The 25,031-nt window shown below is 39.0% G+C and overlaps 1 protein-coding gene across 2 annotated transcripts in view; it reads right to left on the bottom strand.

Annotated features, from left to right (window-relative positions):
- Positions 1-580: 580 nt before the first annotated feature.
- Positions 581-25,031, bottom strand: part of rtv (QVR superfamily protein rtv) — a 39,932-nt gene continuing 15,481 nt past the window's right edge. For both annotated transcript variants that reach the window (XM_067778512.1, XM_067778511.1), the window contains exons 2-3: positions 20,890-21,063; positions 581-873 (exon numbers count right to left, since the gene is read on the bottom strand). In XM_067778512.1, coding sequence (XP_067634613.1) covers positions 656-873; positions 20,890-21,063 — 392 coding nt within the window. In that variant the 3' untranslated portion in view covers positions 581-655. The remainder of the gene's footprint in view (positions 874-20,889; positions 21,064-25,031) is intronic.

Below are 25,031 nucleotides of genomic sequence, written 5' to 3'. Positions count from 1 at the left end.
ATTTCTGGATGGTTTTCGGGATCCATCCGGGATCCCGTCAGGATAATTTCGGGATCATTTGGGTCCCGTTCCGGCATCATTTCTACATGGTTTTCGGGATCCCGTTTCGGGGCTGTTTTTGGGAATATTTCGGTATTATTAGGGGATACTTCAGGGATCATTTCTGGATGGATTTCGGGATCCTTACGGGATCCGGGATGATAGTGACAAAACGAAGTACCCGCTGTCAATGAGAAAAGAGTCAGCCCATTTACGCCTTAGCAACCACGCCACTGTTGGCAGCCATAATTTCGAAATAGTTAAATACTTCGTTTATTTGGGAACCAGCATTAACACAAACAACAACATCAGCTCTGAAATCCAGCGAAGAAAGACTCTTGCTAATAAATGCTTCTTTGGACTTGGTAGTCAACTAAAAAAACTAAAGTCCTCTCTCGGCGAACGAAAATCATGCTCTACAAGTCACTTATCGTACCCGTCCTGCTACGTGGTGCATACACATGGAAGATGACAACAACAGATTAAGCGGACGGTTACCGCCAATCAAGTAAGTAATATATGTAGTAAGTGTACATACATCTCTTGTGGAATAACTTCGTAAGTAAATTACTTAACTCATATTTATTGAAAAATAAAAAAGGAAATGTTCTTAATATTATATCATTTCTGAGTATGAATATTTATATAAAAATACAGAGATCGTGACTAAAAAGGTCAAAATAGTTTTACCAATAACCGATGCCTTGTTACATAAGTCACCCTGGCAAAAGCACATGTATACTTTTTTATAATTATAAACTGTATTGGCACAACGATCTTGATTGTCATCCGGACCTCGTTGTACGCACATTCGTTGAACGGCTTGGTCGTAGTCTGAAATAAAGTACATATTATATGTATAGTCAGGTAAAGTGAATCCACTTTTTTTAGTGAACTAAGTATTTCATAATAATAATAGAATAATTATTCCTCTGATTGCAGCCCCAGATGATTGCAATACTTTTTTGTTGGCCCGGAATAATGAATTAAAATTTTTAGTCACTATTCCTTTTTTCATTCCGGACTAATTATTCCTTCGTTTATTCCTATTTTTTATCCCTCATTTTGCATTCTTTGGAATGCAATACTCGGAGGAATGCATTTCGAAATCCTTTGCATTTCTTTGAACGTTTGTCTTGATCTTACGTACATTTAAATTTTATTGTCGGGCAAGGAGCATTACTGATTTTAGAAAAAAAAAAATATATAAAAAATAAGTTCTCCGTTCAAAATATCAGAAGGCGTAAATGTTCGTTGGCATATGATATGCCGTATTGTAGAAAAAACGCGAGAGCAGATGTTCAGGAGGCAAACCTAGAGCCAGAAAGTAAAAATGGCGTAGGCGATGAAATAACAAAACGTAATATAATAAAGCGTTACAAAATCAGTAAATTAGGAGTTTAATATTGTAACGAATTTTGGGGAATTCCTAACTATTTTGCAGTTTCTGTTAACGTTCGAATCGCTGAAATGTCGAATAAACAACTCAAATATTAAGTATGGCAACAATACTCGCGTACTTCACTAATAGCGTGTTAAAATCAAACTCATTGATTCTTCATCAGCTTGCGCTGCTTTCATACGCTCTGTTGCCTCGTTCCTACCTTGGTCAGAATGTAACTCCATTGGTACACCATACCTTGCAGTTCAATTGTTTGTAAACACTTCTGCTACTGTTTCCGCTTCGTGATTTGGAATTGGGTATACCTCTGGCCATTTACTGAAATAATCCATAACCACCAGTACGTATTTGATTCCGTAGTTACTTACTTACTTACTTAATTGGCGCTTAACCGTCTAAACGGTTATGGCCGTCCAACAAGGCGCGCCAGTCGCACCTTCGCTCCGCCAACCGGCGCCAATTGGTCACACCAAGGGAGTTTAAATCGTTTTCCACCTGGTCCTTCCAACGGAGTGGGGGCCGCCCTCTACCTCTGCTTCCATAGGCGGGTTCCGATAGAAACACTTTCTTGGCCGGAGCATCATCTTTCATTCGCATAACATGGCCTAGCCAGCGCAGCCGCTGCGTTTTAATTCGCTGGACTATGTTGATGTCTGCGTATAGCTCGTACAGCTCATCATTAAATCTTCTTCGGTACTCGCCATCGCCAACGCGTAGAGGTCCATAAATCTTTCGAAGGACTTTTCTCTCGAACACTCCCAAAGCCGCTTCATCTGCTGTTGTCATGGTCCATGCTTCTGCCCCATATAGCAGGACGGGTACGATAAGTGACTTGTAGAGTATGATTTTCGTTCGCCGAGAGAGGACTTTACTTTTCAATTGCCTACCTAGTCCAAAGTAGCATTTATTGGCAAGATTGATTCTTCGCTGGATTTCAGTGCTGATGTTGTTGCTAATGTTGATGCTGGTTCCCAAATAAACGAAGTCTTTTACTATTTCGAAATTATGGCTGCCAACAGTAGCGTGGTTGCCAAGGCGCATATGCGCTGACTCTTTGCTCGATGACAGCAGGTACTTCGTTTTGTCCTCATTCACCATCAAACCCATCTTTACCGCTTCTTTTTCCAGCTTGGAGTAAGCAGAACTAACAGCGCGGGTGTTTAGGCCGATGATATCAATGTCATCAGCATATGCCAGTAATTGCACGCTTTTATAGTATATTGTTCCAGTGCGGTTAAGTTCTGCAGCTAGTATAATTTTCTCCAGCATCAAATTAAAGAAATCGCACGATAGGGGGTCACCCTGTCTGAAACCTCGTTTAGTTTCGAACGGCTCGGAGAGGTCCTTCCCAATTCTGACTGAGCTGATGGTGTTGCTCAACGTCATTTTGCACAGCCGTATAAGTTTTGCGGGGAAACCAAATTCAGACATAGCGGCATATAGGCAGCTCCTTTTCGTGCTGTCGAAGGCGGCTTTAAAGTCGACGAAGAGGTGATGTGTGTCGATTCTCTTTTCACGGGTTTTTTCCAAGATTTGGCGCATTGTGAAAATCTGGTCGATGGTAGATTTACCAGGTCTGAAGCCGCACTGATAAGGTCCAATCAGCCGGTTCACGGTGGGCTTCAATCTTTCGCACAATACACTTGAAAGGACCTTATATGCGATATTAAGAAGGCTGATTCCACGATAGTTGGTGCATTTTGCAGTATCCCCCTTCTTGTGGACTGGGCAAAGAACACTTAGATTCCAACCGTCGGGCATGCTTTCGTCCGCCCATATTTTGCTAAGAAGCTGCTGCATGCGCCTTACCAACTCCTCGCCGCCGCACTTGAATAGCTCCGCAGGCAATCCATCAGCGCCCACGGCCTTGTTGTTTTTCAATCTGGTTATTGCTATTCTAACTTCGTCATAATCGGGCGGGGGGACATATATTCCATCATCATCGATTGCGGGATCGGGTTCTTCATCTCTGCGCGGTGAATTGCTGCCTCCATTTAGGAGAGCAGAGAAGTGTTCCCTCCATAATCTAGTAGTAGTCCGTAGTTGCTAGTAGGAAATGGACCTGCGACATCCATGGCGATCCTTTAAAATGGTCAACCTGAAATATATTGCTTCATCTAGCCATGACTTCGGGTTTTTGGCCCTATTGCTCTGCTGCAAACCTTGCAGTTGGCAATCCACTCAGGGACCGACTGACGGCAACCAACCCTATAGAATCTCTGCTTAATTTTCTCGAACGTCTTCGTGATTCCAAGATGACCTCCACTTGGGCCGTTATGTAGCTCATTACGAACTTCAGGAATCCTCTTTCTTGGAACAACTATCAGTTTCCTCTTACATTGACCATCCTCACTCTCCCATATTCGATGCAGACAACCGGATATCAATTGTTAGCTGCTGACATCTCTTGTCTGTTTGGTCTTTCGTTTCGTTCAAGCCCTTGCATAACATGTGACAGATCTGTATCTTCTAGCTGTGACTTCCTTAGTTTTTCCATGTCTCATTCATCCGTATACGTTAAGGTCATCATAATCCGGACATCTATGAAATCCTCCTTAGCCTCAGCTTTCGAACAGTCTTCGTGACATTGCTTCAGCATTGCCTTTTCGATGCTCAATAGAAAAGTCATAGTTTTGTTGTCGCTCCAATTGTAGTCGTGCCAATTCCAACGCTACGTGATCTCTCCTGACGCGGAATCGCTGCCCGTAGAAGTACTTGTGAAAACGTTTAATGCACTCTACCAATACTAAAAGCTCTCCGTGTAATTCCTCTCTGGTTTTGCAACTGATCGGCTGTAATAGGCAACTACCTTCTCCTGTCCATCGACCAGTTATGACAAAACGCCTCCTAAAGCATATCCACTCACATCTGTTTCTAGAATAAACGTCGCTCCTGGAATCGGATATGCCGGCAGTGCACAAACGCCCTTTCAATGATTGGAAAGCCACTTCTTGCCCCTTCTTCCATTCAAAAACTTTATTTTTTCTTGTAAGCTCGTGCAGGCTATGGGCTACGCTGGAGAAGTTTGATACAAGGTTCTGTGGTCTTGGCCAATCATTTACAGCTTCTATCTTTTCATTCGCAGTGCAGATGCCCTCCGTCGTTACCTCGTGACCCAAATAAGTTATTTCCTTTTTAAACAGTGAACACTTTTTGGGACTTAGTTTCAGACCAGCGCCAGCTGTTCTCTGGAAAACTTCCTCCAAGTTCTTGAGATGTTCATCAAAGTTCTTTCCCAATACGATGATGTCGTCTAGGTAACACAATCAAGTTTTCCAATGTAGTCGTTGCAATACTTGATTCATGAGTCTCTCAAAAGTAGCTGGTGCATTACAAAGTCCAAAAGGCATCACCGTAAACTGCCAAAGACCATCCCCCGACACTGAAAACCGTTTTCTCTTTGTCTTCCTCTTTCACCACCACTTGTCAGTATCCACTTGTCCAGTCTAATGTGGAAACCATTTCGTACCAGATTGCGAGTCCAGAGTGTCGTAAATTCTGGGCAATGGGCAACTATCCTTTTTCGTGGCGTAGTTCAACTTGCGGTAGTCCACCCAAATATCATTTTGCATCCTTCTTCTTCATAAGTACCGCCGGTGAGCTGCATGTTTGCATACTTTAGGAGCAGTTGTTTTGCATTAGTTTGATATTCTTCCTCTAGTTCCTCACGTTCTTATACCGCAACGGCTTGCTTTTGATATCGATCTTGATGCCTTGGTCGGCCGAGAAGTCCACTCCAATTATGATTTCATCAACAATCTCCGCCACTACAAAATTGTGTAGTACGGTGACGTTCCTAATGGCGTCTTCACATGCTACTTCTCTCATTACCTGGGTGTCTTGCTCTAAGCAATGGTCTTATCTTCGTTTGAATAAATTCGATCGAATGATGGAATGAGAAGCACCGTTATCTACAGTCAGTAAACGTTCTCCGATAGTAAGATTGCTCGACCTTCTTCCACTTTTCGAGATAGAGATTATCGGGCATTGTCTTGCGGAAGCCAGCTGTCGTCCCTTGCGGCTAACTCGCTTGAGTTTAACTATTGAGTGGACTTGGAGATTTGCTCATCTTATTCAGCTCTGCGTTTACGACCACCCAAATTGTTGAAACTATTAGGGTTGGTACTGCAATAACGTGTAGTGTGCCCTGGCTTTCCACACATTTCATTTCATTTCATTTATTTGGGAATTATTAGTACAATAGACCATCTTCCGGTCTTTTATAGTACAAAATATTATTTATTTATTTATTAGTCTGCAAATTTTACAATTAATCAGACGAAATATAATTACGGATTACAGAATAAATTACAGAAGCATACATAGTGAGCAAAATTATATTATAAAATATGTATATACATTACTAATCAGTTGTCGTGATGCACTGTGATGCCGAGCAACGGAATTGATTATTAGTGCCGTCGGAATGGACGTGATTTCGAGCAGCTGATGTATATTTAACACACAATGAGTAGGGCTGCCGTGTGTGGGAGGTTGGAAAGGACGTGATTCCAAGCCACCCGCCCAACGTAACTATTGATTATTAGTGCTGTCGGAATGGACGTGATTTCGAGCAGCTTATGTATATTTAACACACAATGAGTAGGGCTGCGATGTGTGGAAGGTTGGAAAGGACGTGATTCCAAGCCACCCGCCCAACATAACTATTGGTTATTAGTGCTATCGGAATAGACGTGATTTCGAGCAGCTGTTGTACACACACAATGAGTAGGGCTGCGATGCGTGGGAGGCTGGAAAGGACGTGATTCCAAGCCACCCGCCCAAAGTAACTGGAGCTGATAACAGATTTAGTTTAACGTTTTAATTTTGAATAAGTTATGAGTTCAAGGCAGTGAGTATATATTTTTTTATACTGTAAAGTGTGTCACAAGTATAAATATTAGTGCAGTGATTATTGAAATCTTGACACAGACAACGAAGAGGTTCATGCATTTGAAAATTCGATTTACAGGTAATTAAATATAGCGGTTGGAAATACCGAGAGCGCCTAAAATTTTTTATAAACATTTAAGTAAACAGGAACAATAGAATTTAAATCTTAATATTAACAGCCTTCAAAGAAGAAGAAGCACATAACATGATTATATCAGCAAATATCCTAAATAAACCACACGATTAAAATAAATAATACGATATATAAATACTACAATATTACAATAGGTCAGGTCAATTCAGGTCGATTATGATGAAAAAAAAATTATAAATAATTTGTTTATAATTTCTTTCGTTTATACAGTTTCTTACAGTAGCTGGAATAGAGTTCCAAGTGCGTATGGTGTTAACAAAAAACAGTCGAATTGATTGAACAAAGTTGAAATTTGGAACAATAAGATTATTTAAACGGTTAGATCTAGGAAACATAAGTTTTTCGTATAAGTAGGATTGTGTTTTTGTGGCAATTAGTTTTACAAGAAAAATACAACTCCTAGCCTTCAAGTAATTATGGATATCACATCCCAGAAGCAATGACTTCCAAGCAGAAACATGGTCAAACTTACTTGGACCTTATACATAGCGTGTTATATGAGTGAAGGCTATATCAATTTTATGGGCAGAACAAGAGCGTAGTTTTTTGTATATTAACTCTGAATAAGTTATTATCGGCAACAGTAGCTGAATGGCCAATTTTTTACGTATAACGGCTGGTGTAACATTGACTATTGCCTTAAATTGCGTAGAGTACCGTATACCCTCCCTACCATAAAATTAATATGATATGTGCATGTAAGGCTAGAATTTATCATAAAGCCAATATTTTTTACTTTGTTAATTATTTTTATCAAATTCTTATCAATATATATGGCTGGGAGGTTACCAATTACGACCTTCTTTCTAGAGATTGGCAAAACATAAGATTTATTAGTGACCATTTTTACTAGCCCAGCGAGAAATACTCAGTAAGTCAGCATTTAATTTAGAGGATAAGTCATTGGTCCTGCTAAAATTATCAGCCAAGTACATTTGCACATAGTCAATATAGGCATGCAAGCTAACGTGGTTGCACTGTAGAAAAATGTCGTTGTTTAACCATTGCACTAGACACTTGATTAATAAAAGGAGGGCACACGGGTTTAAGCTATATATACGCGTTTTATTTAAAATTTATACCTTTATAATATTAAACCAAGCTGTATAAAAATTAATTAATTTAAATATTTGACACAAAGTAAAAATGCAATAGTTGCGCGACGGCAGGCGGGCGTTAATAAAAATGAAACGGGCGATGCGATGTGGGAACGATCGATGCGTGTGGGCGATTCGGTAGTTTATGATAAACTAATAAAACTGAGAGTGAGCGCGGTGGTGGTTGGCAAGCCACAGCTGAGCTGCACTGCCTGCGCTTGGCCGCACTGGCCGGGTGTTGCCAGACGGAGGGGGGCGGACTTAGTCCGAAAATTGGATCATGTCTTCAACATGCTCCCCCCCCGCCCGACGCGTTGATGGGTTCAGGGCGGCATCAACCCTATCTAAGGCTGCTCGTGCCTCGGCTACTAATTTACGAAGTTTGTCGTCGCGCTGTCTAGCCGACCGGCTTTGAGTTGCCCGTTGGCGATGTTGGGCTGTTGTTGCGCGCTGTGGGCCGCTGTCAGTGCGACGCTGGTTGGTGGGCGTGCGTCGAGCTCTGTGTAGGAGCGTGTGATGGCCGAGGGAGCATTTTCGGCAGCTGGACGGGGAGTCACATGCCCCGGTGCTGTGTGACACTGCCAGGCAGTTGATGCAGTACCGGTGGTTCCTCGCGCACTCGTAGCGCTCCTCAGGCTTCATTGCGAGGAACGCCCGGCACTGCCTTAGCGCGTGTCGCTGCCCACATAGCCGGCATTTCTGGGTCCCCATAGATTTGCGGGTCCTGTAAAGACAAGAAAAGAAAAAATACGTATTTCTCAAAAAATGGGTTAGAAAAATACGTTGGGGAGAGTAGCTTATATGTAGATTGCTGGGGGCATGAAGCAGAGGGTACCAGAGGTAGGGTTGGAACTGCTAGGCAGTTGGTAGCACGCACAGTTTGGCAATATTTCGGGTTATTAGTCCGTTTTGTGTTTTGAGTTCCACAACTCGAACATGGTTATCCGATCCAGGGTGTAAAGTGATTACCCGTCCCAAACGCCATTCGTTCGGGGGTAGTAAATCATCCTTTACCACGACTAAATCTCCAACTTGAATATTGCGTTGAGGGCATTTCCATTTGTACCGCTTATGCAGCTCCTTGAGGTACTCGTTCTTCCATCGTGTGCTGAACTGGTGGTGAAGCGTTTTTAGTTTCTGCCATTTGTTGACCAGGGTGAGATGCTCTGCAGTTGGCTCCGGCAGTGATAAGAGTGGCGCGCCTCGTAGGAAATGCCCTGGGGTTAGGACTAGGGGATCCATTGGATCTTCGGACATAGGGGAGAGCGGTCGGGAGTTGAGGACCGCCTCTATGCGTACTAAGAGGGTAGTAAGCTCTTCGAAGGAGAACTTCTGGTTTCCTGCTACTTTCGTAAAGTGTATCTTGAAACTTTTCACGGCCGCTTCCCATAGCCCACCCATGTGTGGAGCGTATGGTGGGATGAATTTCCATGAGAATCCGTGAGTTGCATATTTTTCTGCGACGTCTGTAGCGACTTCCTTGAGAAATGTGGTGAATTCCCTTTGAAATACGCGTTGTGCGCCGACGAACGTCTTTCCGTTGTCAGAAAATATCTGATGGGGTAGGCCACGGCGACCAGTGAATCGGGCAAAGGCTGCGTTGAAGGCATTCGTGGTGAGATCAGAGCACACTTCTAAATGAACAGCCTTTGTGGAAAAACAGACGAACACACAAACGTAAGCTTTGACATACGAAGCTCGGCGAAGGGGAGAAGTTTTTACCATAAATGGTCCAGCAAAGTCGACTCCTGTTGTATGAAAGGGTAGGGAATACGTTGACCTCTCGGGTGGCAAGGCTGCCATTATCTGCGTTTTCATCTGCTGTTTATAGATGGTGCAGGTTTTGCAGTGGAAGACGAGCTTTTTGACCTTTTGCTTCAAACGTGGAATGTAGTACTGTTGCTGTACCATTCGGATCATCAGCTGTTTGTCGGCGTGCAGCAAGTTCGAATGGAGGAAGTCTAACAGAAGAGAACAAAATCGAGAGTTTTCGGGTATGATAATTGGGTGCCGCTCATTAAAGCTATAGGTGGCATATGCTAATCTTCCAGAAACTCGCATGATTCCTGAGTCATCTAGCATGGGGTTTAATGTCAGAAGGGTGTTCCTTTTGGGTAAGGGTCCTGACGTTTGAAGCAGCTCTATCGTGTCTCCGTAATGATTCCGTTGAGTTTGAATGATGATTTTGATTTTGGCATCATTCACTTCGGCGTGGGTGAGGTTAAGCGTGGCTGGAACTTCTAGTTTTCTTGCTCTTCGGATAAACCGCAACATATAGGCCACGACTCTAAGTGCTCGAGAAAACGACGAAAACCGGTCGAGTATGTCTATATTTTCTTCCTGCAGGGTGTGGAATACGTCCACATGTCGTTGTTCGGGGGGAGTTGGGTGATGAGAAATATCCTTTGGCCACGAAGTTGATGGGTTGATAAGCCAATTAGGTCCTTCCCACCATAATGGACATTGGACTAAATCCTGAGGCTTGCAACCTCGAGTGCCCAAATCCGCTGGGTTATCCTTACTGGAAACGTGCCTCCAAGTGGCGTTGTCGACGTTCTTAAGAATTTCAGAGGTTCTGTTGGCGACATACGTTTTCCAGGTATGGGGTGGTTTTTCTAACCAGGCCAGTACGATGGCAGAATCGCACCAGAGAATGAGTTCGTGTTGGGGTAGATTCAGCTCACTTCGCAGCTGTTTCACTAACTTGGAGAGTAAAACTGCTCCACCGAGTTCCAACCGTGGAAGACTCACGGTTTGGAGGGGTGCTACTTTGCTTTTAGCAGCTAGCAAATGGGATGAAAACTTATTTTCATGGGTTTGTACTCGTAAATATATACAGGCACAAAATGCTTTTTCTGAAGCATCTGAGAATCCATGCAGCTGGATTAGTTTATCGGGGGAATACTGTACCCACCTAGGGATTTTAATGTCTCTGATATGAGGTAAATTTTCATAAATTGAGGTCCATTTTTGGAGAGCTCCGGGCTTCACGTCTTCGTCCCAATCCGTTCCTTCCATCCAGAGTTGTTGCAGCAACATTTTGGCAAGAATCATTATTGGTGAAAGCCATCCTGCGGGGTCAAACAGTTTTGCAACTGCTGATAAAATCTGCCTTTTTGTAGTCGTGTTTTCTGCTGATGGTGGATCATACGTGTAGGTGAAGGTGTCGGTTAGCGCGTTCCACTGAATTCCAAGGGTTTTTGTGGAACTCGAATCATGGAATTTAAGGAAATCGACGTCTAGCAAATCAGGTTCGGGAACGGGTTTTAAAATTTCAGGGTGATTTGCCGACATCTTCCTCAAAGGGAACCCTGCCGATTTTAAGGCTTCGATAACTTGAGTCATAGAGTTCAAAGTGGACTGTATATTATGACCGCCTGACAAAATATCGTCAACATATGTTTCGTTTAATAAAATGTTTTTAGCGAGCGGATATTCGTCTTGACAATCGTGGGCGAGTTGGTGTAGGGTTCGAATCGCCAAATACGGCGCGCAATTTACACCAAAGGTAACTGTTTTTAGTCGAAAATCTTCTATCGGCAGAGTTGGGTGTTTTCGAAAAACGATTCGGTGAAAATCTTTATCTTCTTCGTGGATGAGTATTTGGCGATACATTTTCTCAATATCGCCGTTGAAAACAAACTTATAAAGTCGCCATTTGAGTATGACGAGCATTAAGTCATTTTGTAGAATGGGGCCTGTATGAAGCACGTCGTTCAACGAGTTGCCAGAATGCGACATTTTTGATGCGTTGAAGACGACTCGTACTTTTGTAGTTTTGCTGTCGGGTTTTATGACAGCATGATGGGGTAGATAAAATGATAAATATTTACCATCTCTAATTATCTCTTGTTGGGAGGCGGGTTCCATGTGATCCATGGTTAAATATTCATTAAGGACTTCAAAATATTTGTCTCTTAATTCGGGTTTTCTTTCGAGGGTTCGTTCGATGCTGATATACTGCTGTTGTGCTGCGGGTCGTGAATGACCGAGTGCCAGATTGGCTGGAAATTCCGATTTGAAGGGTAGTTTTACTCTGTAGCGTCCATCTTCCTCACGAATTGTGGTTGTCCGGTAGAGTGCTTCGCAGTATTCATCATCTGCTGATCGTTGTTGGGTTTGGTGAACTTCTTCCTGTTCCCAAAATTGTCTCAAAAGTTGATTGATGGGGTCATCGGTGCATTCCGTGACATGAGTGCTGAAGGTTGATACCTTTTCAGTTACAGGGCCGCTTAATATCCATCCGAATATTGTGTTTTGGGCAAGTAATGTTCCACTCACATTTCGTAGGAGCCCTTCGGTGAGGATTTGCGGGGTGATATCGCTGCCGATTACCACATCGATTTTTGATGGTATCGAATACTGCGGATCGGCTAACGGTAAATGGGACAGTTCTTCGAGATCGATGCTTGAAACTCTGACTGTGGGCAAGAACTTCGTTAGTTTGGGCAAAATTATTGCTTGTGCGTCTATCATTTGGGTTAAGTCTGCTGAACAGAATGTTATCTGGCAGACTTTATTGGCATTTTTCACAACCGTTCCACCCATTCCAGATATCTGGTGGAGAGACTCTTTTGTGGGTAAACCAAGAACCTTTTGTATACGGGATGATACAAAAGTTTTTTGTGAACCTTGGTCTATTAGGGCACGAATTTTATGAAATTCGCCAGCAAAGTATACTGATACTATTGCTGTGGGTAATAGGGTGGTTCCATGATTGCTCGAGAAGAGTGAAGAAACCGGGTTTTTGTCTTGAGATTGTTGGGAGGAGGTGGCTCTTGCGGCGGCTTTTGACGTTGAGGCTCGCTCGTCGTCCGTTCTCCTAGGGGTGCCGGCTTGGGCATTTTGAGCTCTGGGGTTTGGTTGTGATTGTTGGGGTTTGGGCTGCAAATGCAGTAGCGAATGATGACGCTTTTGGCAATAAACGCACGTGAAACTACTTTTACATTCGTTCTTGGGGTGTGACGTAGACAAACAGTTTTCGCAATAACTATTTTCTCTCACAAATTTGATTCGGTCTGATACCGATAAATTCCTAAACCTGACGCAAGATTTGACTGCGTGGTATTGGTTGCATAGTCTACACGAAGCCGTTTTATTGAACTCCGTATGATATGCATGGGTTCTATTATTGTTGGATTGTGTCGAGTTTTGATTCACCGTTCGTGGTGTAAAACTCGAAAATTGGGGTTTCGCCTTGCCTGGTCTATAGGTACTTATTCTCTCTACTACCTCGTATCTGCTGGTCAAAAATTTATTCATATCCTCCCAAAGTGGGAGTTCTTTTCGGGAGCTGAGGGATTGTTCCCATAGTGAAAGGCTTTCACTTGGCAGCTTGGATGAGCAGAGGTAAACGAGGATTGGGTCCCAGTCCGTTGTCGGGATTCCTTGGGTGTTAAGGGTTGACATGCAGTTGTTGATTGTTGTCTGCATCTTCTGTATTTGTTCTCCGCTTTCTGCGAATATTGTGGGTAGGTTGAACAGCGTCTTCAGTTGGTTGTCGACGAGTATCCTTTTGTTCTCGTACCTAGATCTGAGCGCTTCCCAGGCAAGCTCGAAATTATTATCGCTCAGTGGGTATTGTTTTACAATAAGCCCAGCTTGTCCTTTTGTTTTCAGGCGTAGATGGTATAATTTTTGAGCGGGTGATAATTTAGGGTGGTTTTTATAGACTGCCGTGAACATATCTCTAAAGGATGGCCAGTCTTCGTATCCACCATGAAATACTTCGGTGTCGCATGGTGGTACTTTTAAATAAAAACCGTTTGCGTCTGAATTGTTCATTGGGTGGGCGGGTATTTGTTGTTGGTTGGTGCTAGCAGTATTAAAAAGCTGTAAAGCTTCTAAAATTCCTGATTTGCATGTTTGGTAAGTTTCCAAGCATTTAGCGAATTTTTGCTCAACCGAGCCGCTAACATCTGTGTAATTATCTGAGAAACTTACTTCTCGATGGGACTCTAGCACCTTTGCCCATATTTTATCAAGGTCTTCTAATTTGACCTTAAGCATACACTCTGATAAATCGGTAGCTTGGGAGGGTGACCATCTTGAGCAGTAAACCTCTACTTGGTTACCGTCATATATGAATTTCTGCAGGCATTTATCTGCAGGGGTCAATTTTTGGGTTTCGTCCGACGATTTCGGCATTATAAATTAGTTTGGTTTCTTAATAGAAATGGGAGCTTTTATTAAGCTGTGAAAATCGAAAAAAAAAAAAAAATTTTTTTTTTTTTTGAAACCAGCCTAATGTACGCTTGGTTCGTTATACGGGCTTGTCTCAGCGCTTCTGAGTGCAAGTAATGTGGGTATATAATAATTTAAATATTATAATTTTTGTGTTCACTGGGATTTTATTTTTTTTATTTTTTGAGACCGGCCTAATGTGTACCGGCTTTTTGCTTTGTTATATGTACTTGTCTCAGCGCGTCTGAGCACAAGTAATATGGGTATATAGTACGTATGTAATTATTTATATATATAGGTGAAATATATTTGCCGACAAACTGTGGTGTACCAACAACCTTTTGTTTGCCGTGCCAATGCACTTGATCTATTGTTAACAAAGTAAATGTATGCAATATGTGATCGATGATCTTTTGTTGCTTCCTTCTATTATGTAGTTACATATGGTCATGCAATTACTTTGTTGAGGGTGGGTTTTTGGCTTATGCAAAAAGATATACAAGTGCGTGTGGGTATTATGGGTGCATATAATTGTATGTTTGTATGCAAAATTAATTTTGGGTGCACCGGTAAAATAAACTTTAGGAAAAGTGACAAAAATTTGGCAAAGTTTGTTGCTATGGGTTTTTTATAAAATATATATTATGTAATATATGTATATAAGGGTAAACTGGGCAGCGGTGCTTTTCACGCTGGAGAAATATGTAGCTCGGGTAATATTACCGAGCTAAGTGGGTATATACATATATTACATATATACGTATATATTTTTATAATTAAGTAGGTATTTTGCGCAACGAACTTATTGGATATATAGAACCGGGCAATAGATTTTCCGTTGGTACGGGAATGCAAATTTATTTGTTGAAAAATATATGTGTTTTTTGAAGGGACTGTACCTGTTGGTAACAGTGAGTCAGCAAATGGTAATTTTGCCGTTTAGGCTTTTGATGTGGGTTATATACCCAGGGTCCGGATCTTAAGATCGGAGGGGTATATAAATTTTGGGATTTTTTGAATTTGGGTCCGTACTTTAGACGGAGGGAATATATATGGGGGTATATATTGGGTATGTTTATAATGAAGGGGTCCGGATTCTAAGATCGGAGGGATATATATGTATGTATATATATGGGTAACAAAGTACTCACTCTGACATGTTATTTCTTCTTACGTGTTTGTGTCCTGGTTTTTGTAAAAATTCCTCTTTGTTTGTGTAGTTATTTAATGATATTGTAGTATATTTTTTGATGATCTTTGTCTTTGTTGTAGTGTTGTGTTTAAAAAAAATTTCCAAACAAACTTTTTCCAAACTAATTTTTATTTTCTTTTCAAATTTCTATACATATATATATGTATATATTTTTCAAATTTTCAATTTTCAACTTTTTCTTAAAATTTTCGCTTTTTTTCCAAAATTTTCAATTATTCTTTTTTCTGTTTTTCTTTTCCAAGTTTTTATTTGCTTTTTCTCAAAATTATTTCAAAAAACGTTATTTAATTTTGAATGTTACCACAAGAATATTAAATTGCTTCTCTTTTTTTTTCAGAACTTAATTTTGTTTAATTCTTTTTTTGTATTTTTGGTAATTCGTATTTTTATTCACTCTAACTTAGCACTTCTTATCAAGTTTTGTTTGTTTGTAAACTTTTTGTTTAATAAAATTAAATTGTTTCTTTTCTTCCTTTATGTTGGATTTTAGTTTTTTTTTCTCAAAAACAACTCCCTTTTTATCAAATAATTAAATTTTTCCAAAATTTATTCTTCTTCTTCTTAAACAATTTTTGTTTATAAAATAAATTTTTCCTTTTTTGTCACACCTTAATTTGTTTTAGTTATTTTATGTATTTATGTATGTACACTATTTTTTTTTTGTTAAATTCTTAAATCAATTTTATTTATTTACTTAAGTACTTTTTTGTGGCCGTACCGAGCGCGTATTATTTTTTATGTTTTATTTATCATGTAGAATGTATATCACTTTAAATAATTTTTGTTTTATGTTTTTGTCGCTGGTTGCCTTTTTAGCACATAAGGACCATGTTTAACCATTGCACTAGACACTTGATTAATAAAAGGAGGGCACACGGGTTTAAGCTATATATACGCGTTTTATTTAAAATTTATACCTTTATAATATTAAACCAAGCTGTATAAAAATTAATTAATTTAAATATTTGACACAAAGTAAAAAATGCAATAGTTGCGCGACGGCAGGCGGGCGTTAATAAAAATGAAACGGGCGATGCGATGTGGGAACGATCGATGCGTGTGGGCGATTCGGTAGTTTATGATAAACTAATAAAACTGAGAGTGAGCGCGGTGGTGGTTGGCAAGCCACAGCTGAGCTGCACTGCCTGCGCTTGGCCGCACTGGCCGGGTGTTGCCAGACGGAGGGGGGCGGACTTAGTCCGAAAATTGGATCATGTCTTCAACAGTCGTTAATAAACAAGCTGAATAATAGAGGTCCAAGGATAGAGCCCTGTGGAGCTCCCATGGTCAATGGTTTTGACACATAAGGCCGAACCGTTAAAAACCTCTTTATAGAGAAAACTTTTTTATCGGATTTAAAAATGTCGAAAAAGGAAAAATGACCGAGAATGGTCGAAAAAAATCGAAATTGGTATACTGAAAGCAAAACTCCAAAAATAAATTTTTTAAGCAGTGTTTTATTATTATGGTTGTAAATGTAGATGTAAAATGTAAACAATAAAAGCGAGCCATAGTGAGAAAAATAGCAAACTTTTTGGGCTCAACGCACGCCCAATAATTAAGCAAACGATCTAAAATTTATATACATAATTTTTTTCTAATTTGGAACAAATTTAAGGGGTGAGCCATGTGAAAATACGAAAAAAATAACGGTTACACTATTATGACAGCATCAAAAAAAGACTATACTGGTACAATGAGTGGTAGGCGTAAAGCGGCACCAATATAAATAAAATAATAAAAAAAATGTTTGAGTTAAACAGTTTTATTAGAAACAATACTTACATAAAGTAAGAATATGTAATACTAAAAGCTAGAAAATAATTAGGTAGGTCCTAGGTAGTAGTCATCACACTCCTCATCAATCTAGGGCGTTGATCAGACAAATAAAAGCGTTGGGCGCGTGAAATTTTTGGCTTTTAGTATAATTATTACTTCATGTAAGTATTGTTTTCAATAAAACCGTTTAACTTAAAAATGTTTTTTTAATTATTGTATTTTCAAGTTTTTAGTCTTTATTTAATTGCGTATTATTTCTCATTCTACTTAGTTCATTTATTGACTCATTATTACAAGAACTCTTTCCTGACAATTTGTTACAATCTGAGTCCTCAATACATAATCCTTCCAAAGACTTTAGTCGACTCTGCGCTACGTATGCTTGTCCCTCCTCGAACTCCAAAATATTTTGATGTCACTTCTACCGGACTGTATGTAATATTTATTCCAAATATGAGCCAAATCGGACATCATAGATCGCTTTCTATTCACGTATGTATTATGTGTTCTAAATATGGACCAAATCGGACCACAAATACGATTTTTTTGAACATCTCGATCCTTTCGCCACCTAGCGGTGATTTTTTCACAGACCGCTTTCTATTCATGTATGTATTATGTTATGTTCCAAATATGAGCCAAATCGGACCACAAATACGATTTTTTTGAATATCTCGATCCTTGCCCCACCTATCGCAGTTTTTTTTTTTTATTATTGCATTGTCATCGGGTTCTGAACTACATATATTCCAAGCTTCAAACTTGTAGCTTATCGGGAAGTTACTTAAATTTCAATTACAAATTCGTGCCGGCCAACCAGCCGGCCGACCAGTCAAGTCAAACTAAATAAAACCGTTTAAAAATCTGTTTCCTAATCATAATAACGTAATTTTTGGAAATAGTATTCATATATATCTAGTATATACATAGATAATAAACCAAATAACTAAACTCAAAAAATTTATCAAACTTCGAAAATTGTTTGCCAAAATTTATAGCTTATTATAAATATTTGGTTCACTCTACACGGTATATTCATACACACATACACATTAGCAGCAGGTTACAACAGAAAATTGCTTTCATTAATTTCAAATTAAAGACACAAATTACATAACATAATTTCGGATTTACTAAACAAACTAAATTTATTTGAAAGTTACATTTTAAATAAATATATGGAAGTATCTAGAGTTACAAATAAATTACGTACGCGTTAGCAACGCGAGGTGGAATATGCTAAATTTCTCAAAACTTCAATTTTTGTATACTCTGTATTTTTATAAATAATATTTCGAATTTTCTCTTTTGATATACTTTTTTAGGTTTTGTTGCATCTTCAGTACTAAGTAAGCTGATTTTATTGAAAAACGGCTGATTATTTGTTGTGCGTATTTAGGTTTACCAGAAAAAGAAAATTACCGGCAGAAAGAAAAATACTTCCTACGAAACAGTACATGTATAGAAAACATGTCCAAACAATGGAATGGATGATGTGTCGCGCGAATTCATTACATTGTTTCGACATTTTTTTCTTCGGCATTTTACTTTTCGATATTTCAATTTTAAATATTTTTGGTTTTCGACATTTTTAGTTTCGACATTTAAATTTTCGACATATCGTACCAGACCTTTCAATGCCACGAACAGGGCAGCAACTTTATCTTCAGCATTCCAGTTGTTCACTGCTGACGTCTTCTCAAATTAAGCTTAAATACATGGAAAGGAACAGAGCCCTCAAAAGATAGATGTTTTACCTTCGGATCGCACGCTGGAACAGCTGGGCGATATGGTTGCACCTGCTCCATACGACTTTTTAAATCATCGACTTCTACCTGAAACTGAGTTATTTTTGCATTCTGCACTTCCAGTTTTGGTGATAACCTTGCTTTCTGTGTTTTTAACTGCGAAGACATTTGTGCCACCTGCAATGATAAGGGCTCCTTCTGGGCTTCCAATATGTCTTCTATTCATCCAGCTGTGATGACATATCGGTTGATATTTGTGACGACATTTGCTTTAGCATTGTTAGTGTTGCGTTAGTGCCACCACTTGTCAATGGTTTCGGAGCCTCTATCTTCTCCTCCATTTTAGTTGGTAACTATTCCACATTACGATGAAAGGTGTGTTCACCAACTTCGATTCCTTTCAATTCCATAACTTCCCTTAGTAGTGATTGTACCTAGGATTTATTGCCAGTAGTATTCAATGCACGGGCTTACAACAATTCAAACATTTTTGGTTTTCGACATTTTTAGTTTCGACATTTAAATTTTCGACATATCGTACCAGACCTTTCAATGCCACGAACAGGGCAGCAGCTTTATCTTCAGCATTCCAGTTGTTCACTGCTGACGTCTTCTCAAATTAAGCTTAAATACATGGAAAGGAACAGAGCCCTCAAAAGATAGATGTTTTACCTTCGGATCGCACACTGGAACAGCTGGGCGATATAGTTGCACCTGCTCCATACGACTTTTTAAATCATCGACTTCTACCTGAAATTGAGTTATTTTTGCATTCTGCATTTCCAGTTTTGATGATAACCTTGCTTTCTGTGCTTTTAACTGCGAAGACATTTGTGCCACCTGCAATGATAAGGGCTCCTTCTGGGCTTCCAATATGTCTTCTATTCATCCAGCTGTGATGACATATCTGTTGATATTTGTGACGACATTTGCTTTAGCACTGTTAGTGTTGCGTTAGTGTCCCCACTTGTCAATGGGTTCGGAGCCTCTATCTTCTCCTCCATTTTAGTTGGTAACTATTCCACATTACGATGAAAAGTGTGTTCACCAACGTCGATTCCTTTCAATTCTATAGCTTCCCTTAGTTGTGATTGTAGCTAGGATTTATTGCCAGTGGTATTCAATGCACGGGCTTACAACTCCTTTTTCAGTTGCTGAATCTTCAATCAACTTGGCCATGCCCTTGTTGGCCTCTGGAATTGATTCAACTAATCCTCTTCTGACAACAATCGTAACGAATTTTGGAGCAGTCCTGATTGTTTTGCAGCTTCTGTTAACGTTCGATTCTCTGAACTGTCGGATAAATAACTCAAATATTCAGTATGGCAGAATGTTCTTTATTTACAATTCTACTGTGGCAGTAGTACTTCACAATTACAATACTCGCGTACTTCCCTTATATCGTGTTAAAATCAAACTGATTCTTCCTCAGTTTGCGCTGCTTTTATACTCTCTGCTGCCTCGTTCGCCTACTTCTCCTAGGGTCTAGACTTTTCACGAAAAGCCTTCTAGGACAGTTGATTGTTTATTTCTCATTTCTGTGCTCACATTCACATTCGCCTTCCCGTCACATGCGTGTATATATGTGTGAGTAACAACTTATGTGTGGCTGCTTACTTCGCTGTTTTTGTTGCATTTATTTACTAACAGCTAATATTCGCCTCAATATTTTCTCCCTAAAATATCATCATAGTAAAGCTATTTTTTCTTTTAACTGTATTTTAAATTCACACTGAAAAACTCGGCTTTATAATTAAATAATTTGCTCTTTGGGTGTAAAGGTCCAATTATGGTCACTTTATAAAAAAATATATGATTTTTATACCATTTTTCTCTTGAGGAATGCTTTTCGAGATTATTATTCGACATGAGGAATGCAAAAAGGAATAATTAGTCCGGATTTACGAAAAGGAATAATGATTCAAGAAATGTATTAATTATTTCAAAAAACGAATAAAGGCTGCAATCTAAAAGTGTTAGTCCGGAAATGTGAATGCATTTCGAGGTTATTGCATTACTCAAACACTCGGTCCACTACCGCCAAAATTTGAGTGGTAGTGAATCAATTTTCCACTAAAAAAGTAGTGGTAGTGGAAACATTTTTCACTACCACTACTTTTTTTCCACTAAATGTTTGAAAAGCCTGCAGAAAATAGAGAAAACAACTTTCCAGTGCCACTTATATTTTAGTGATAGTGAAAAGTTATTTGCTCTTATTTATTTCCATTATTTCCCGTAGGGCTCACTTAATTTTAGTGGAAAAATTTGTGAAAATAACTTTCCCCTACAACTAAGTTTTTAGTGGTAGTGAAAATTAAAATTTAGTGAACTGTGTCCATTTATGTTTATATTTATTTTTAAAGCTGTAACCCTTAAATTACCATCAACGGCATATGCGCCACCACCTTCGATGACCTTTCCACACCATCCAGATGCACATGGTATAGCAGATATGCCAGGCTCATTTTCAACATCAGTTGCATTGAAAGTAAAAGGATCTTTACAGCTCCCAAGTTCACTTCTGGAGCGACATTGATAACAGCGGCGTAATAATCCTTAAATAAATTGGCAAGTGGAAAGTGGTGTACAATTTAGTAAATGTATGTAAAGGTAATTTACAAGCTCTTCTATTCGTTGTATGTGCTTTTAAAACCCTCATATAAGCTTTGTTCTTTTGTCTCACATACAATTGAATAAAAAATACAATTCAGCAGCCTGTCTATATGATCTTACAGAAGAGAAATAATGTCAATTAACGTTAATTCCATACATTCTATTTTTAAATTTTTAGTTTATTTAATAATATCATAATATATTATAATATCAGGACGAACGAGATTTAGACCGAGGTGCTTTTCCAATTTGCATCGTGCTCGTTTTTGTTCTTCCCACAAATTGGCGGGACGGGACCTACATGCTTTACGCCGACTCGGAACAGCGGCTGCAAGGCAAATGAGTTTTCACTGAGAAGCTTTTCATGGCAGAAATACATTTGAAGTGTTTGCCAAATCACTGCCGAGGAGCCACCCCACTCAGAAAAATTGTTTCTAATTCAAAAAACTTTTTTCTAAAAGTTTGATGTTGCTTTTATCGGGACATTTCGACCTTTTTGAACCCAGGATCTTCGGTGCGCTAGGCGGAGCATGCTACCACCACACCACCGCATCCGCGAAAACTTCGCCTTGAAAAAAAAATTAAACGGTATAAAGAACATTCAAACGCACATGCATACGAGAATGTTTAGAGCCAACACTCTTTTATTTAAGTACATAATTTTGTATATTGCTGCTTTGTCCATTTTTAACTGGGAACTTTTTAAATAGTTGATTCCAAATTTCAAATCAAAAAGTCAAGAGCTGAAGAATATATATCTGAAATTTTTACATTAGTATGATTTTTGGTATCGTATTAGGGTAATTTCTAGACTATATTATGACCATATTGGGATTGATTTTCGACTGCTTATGAATCATTTCACATTGTTTTCCATTGCAGAACCATTTCGGGATTTATTTAGGACTATTTTTTCGGGGACTCTGCTTTCGGGGTTAAAAAATATTTCGGGATCACTTTACGACCGTTCCGGGTCTATTTACGAAACCATTCAGGACTGTTTTCGGGCCATGTCGGAGCTTAATTCGGGACTATTTTAGTACAATTCCTTATTCGATTTTCTATTTCTTCTGGATCTCTTCGGGATTTTTAGGAGTTAAGGGGCATTGCAAAATGTTTAAAGCTTCATTTTTAATACAATCAGCCTTCAAAGGGACCCCTCAATACGCTGAGACATCTAATCAAAAGGTATAACCCATTAAGTTTCACGCCTATAACCGCTACTATGAAAACTTTTACAAAAACATTCCCATGAGTCTTAAGTATATACGTATGCCTTCTAATAAAATTTCAATGCGTTCTGATGTGTTACCCATAAGATGTGACTTTACAAAATTGTCTCACATTTGTCTAAACCGTCTTTTATATAGGCTATCTAAAGATAATGTGGTTTTAATATAATGTGGTAAAATTATATTCGCTACTGTGCAAACATTGATCAATACTTCCCCGAATAGATCCCGAAAACAATCCTGAAATAGCCTGGAAATTATTCCGAAAAAATACCGACACAGTCCGGAAAATGTGATCAGAAAATATTCCAGAAAACAAATTTCAAAAGGTGCGCAAAATACACTACTGGAAAAAATTAAGGGTTAAAAAAAGTTACACATTTTTGGTAAATTTTCAACAGGCCGTAACATCGAGGAGAATGGTTATACACTAAATCCAAAAACATTGTTACTCCAAGTACCTAGTTTTCGGACTAGAACTTCAAAATTTTTTAGCTTCCGCGGTTTTTCAGAATTTTTTGTCTACAGGCGTGAACATTTTTTGTTGTTTAACTTCTTTAAGATTGGATACTTTGTTTATTTAGCTTTAATTTTCTTACACGCCTCGCTGCGTCCCATTCTTGTGAAGATATCGGTCTTCAAATGGAAAAGGATCCTTTTGTCTTTTATATCGATATCTCAGCAACTAATGGTAGCACAGAAAGTTAAAGGTAGACTTCAAGAACTTGAATAAATTCTCTTTAAAGACTATTCTTTACTTCTTCGAAAACATTTATTTTCTATTTTTGTCATATGAAAATGCAACAAAAAAGGGGATTTTGGTAAACCCATCTGTACGGAAACTGCGTGTTGACTAAAACCTTCGTCAAAAAGAGTCACTAACTAAGTAAGTTCCACCTAAGTCAATCCTGCTGATATTCGATAAAAGAGCTATGGGAGTATTCGGAAAAATAGTTCCGACTATGTTTTTCATTTTCATGAAAGGGTTATTTAATACATGAGTATGAGTTGCCCCACAATGAGTTAATTCTGTTAGTTTACAACTTTTGACACAACAGATTCCCATACAACTGTCAATCACACTTTGTTGAATTTGAGTGGAATATCACCCTATCTCGGCTGCCGTTTCAAAAAAGGTCTTTCTAAAAAACGGTTGATTAACGCTCTATTTCAAAACTTGTTCCGGAAACTCCCTATTTTAGCTCAAATTCAATACATTTAGACATGAGCTCATGATACAACACTGAAAGAAATGGTGCTAGTAAAATCAACAAATCGGTTCTGTTGTTTTTGACTTAACGGAGATTCGGTGAAATTGATCGAATTACGGTTAATTCGATCGAGTTCTTTGACACACGAACAAATTACAAACAAAATTACAAAAATTGACAGATTCCTGGTAAATCTAACGGATTTTTCTGGTAACACAACTGATCTCACTGGTCATTTGAACAGCGATCAACAGTCAATACATGAGCAAATTTCAAAGAGACTTTTACGCTCACTGCGCTCTCTTCTTTGTACTTATGATGATGGTGCTAATTGTTTAAAAAAAAAAAATACCAAAATAAGAAAGCCACCAAATCGAAAAAGCACACAAAATGGGGAAACAACAAAAAACTAGTTTTTCAGTTATCAATACAATACGAAAAACCCTTTTTTGAATTTACCGTGCAAAAAGTTATGAGATACCGGGACACCTATTTATCGGGTACAATTTTGTAACTTCTCCTCCTAGCGAATGGAAAAGTTACTTACCAAAGGAACATCACAACCCGTAGGTAATACATCCGATTCAAACAAAGGCCCAGAGTTCATCCTAGAAGCGCTTGCAGCCAACATATCTGAATTTTGTTTAGACGTGGAAAACAATGTAACCTTCGATACGTGGTTCGCACGCTACGAAGATCTATTTTTAATAGATGCAGCAGAGTTAGACGATGCCGCAAAAGTAAGATATTGCTTCGTAAACTTAACACTAACGCTCATAGTAAATATCTAAATTATATTCTTCCTAAACACCCACGTGAGTTTTCATTTGACATCACAGTGCAGAAACTAACCCAACTTTTTGATAGTCAAACATCAATTTTCAATGTACGATTCAACTGTTTACAATTGACAAAAGACGGGAATATGGATTTTTTCAACTTAAAGTGTTACGAAAATTAAACTTGCCGAATTACATGTAAAGTTACTCCAGTGGTGAATTACCTTCTAGCGATTTGATTCTTTACTTTTCTATAACGTACAAGTTTTCTATTTAAAATGTTATGTCAATCATTTATACAAGTTTTGTTCGAAAAAATCAAGTGTGGCAACTACATGCGAGAGAAGAAATTGAGAACGAGCTGAGCTGCAACAGAAAGAATTGAGAATCTGTTTTGTGACTACTATTTTCATTTCTTCTTGCAAAGCGAAGTTCAAAACTATAAATTAAATAAATTATGAAATATAAAATTTGGTGAATTTGGTGCGTTTAGTAAAACAAAATAATAAAGTGTAAAATTTTGATGTTGCTTTGCCCGGAGTGCGAACCCAGGGCATACGGCGTGGCAGGCGGAGCACGCTACCATCACACCACGGTGTCACTTACTAACCGAACGTCAATTGGGTTTACATCAAATATGCTGGCACACATTGAAATGGTAGCGTGCTCCGTCTGCCACGCCGTATGC

This window comes from Eurosta solidaginis, chromosome 4, assembly GCF_040869045.1.
Source record: "Eurosta solidaginis isolate ZX-2024a chromosome 4, ASM4086904v1, whole genome shotgun sequence".
In the NCBI taxonomy this organism is placed as follows: Eukaryota; Metazoa; Arthropoda; class Insecta; order Diptera; family Tephritidae; genus Eurosta; species Eurosta solidaginis.
The sequence above is the reverse complement of the archived record's forward strand: the minus strand, read 5'-3'. Positions and strand labels throughout refer to the sequence as shown.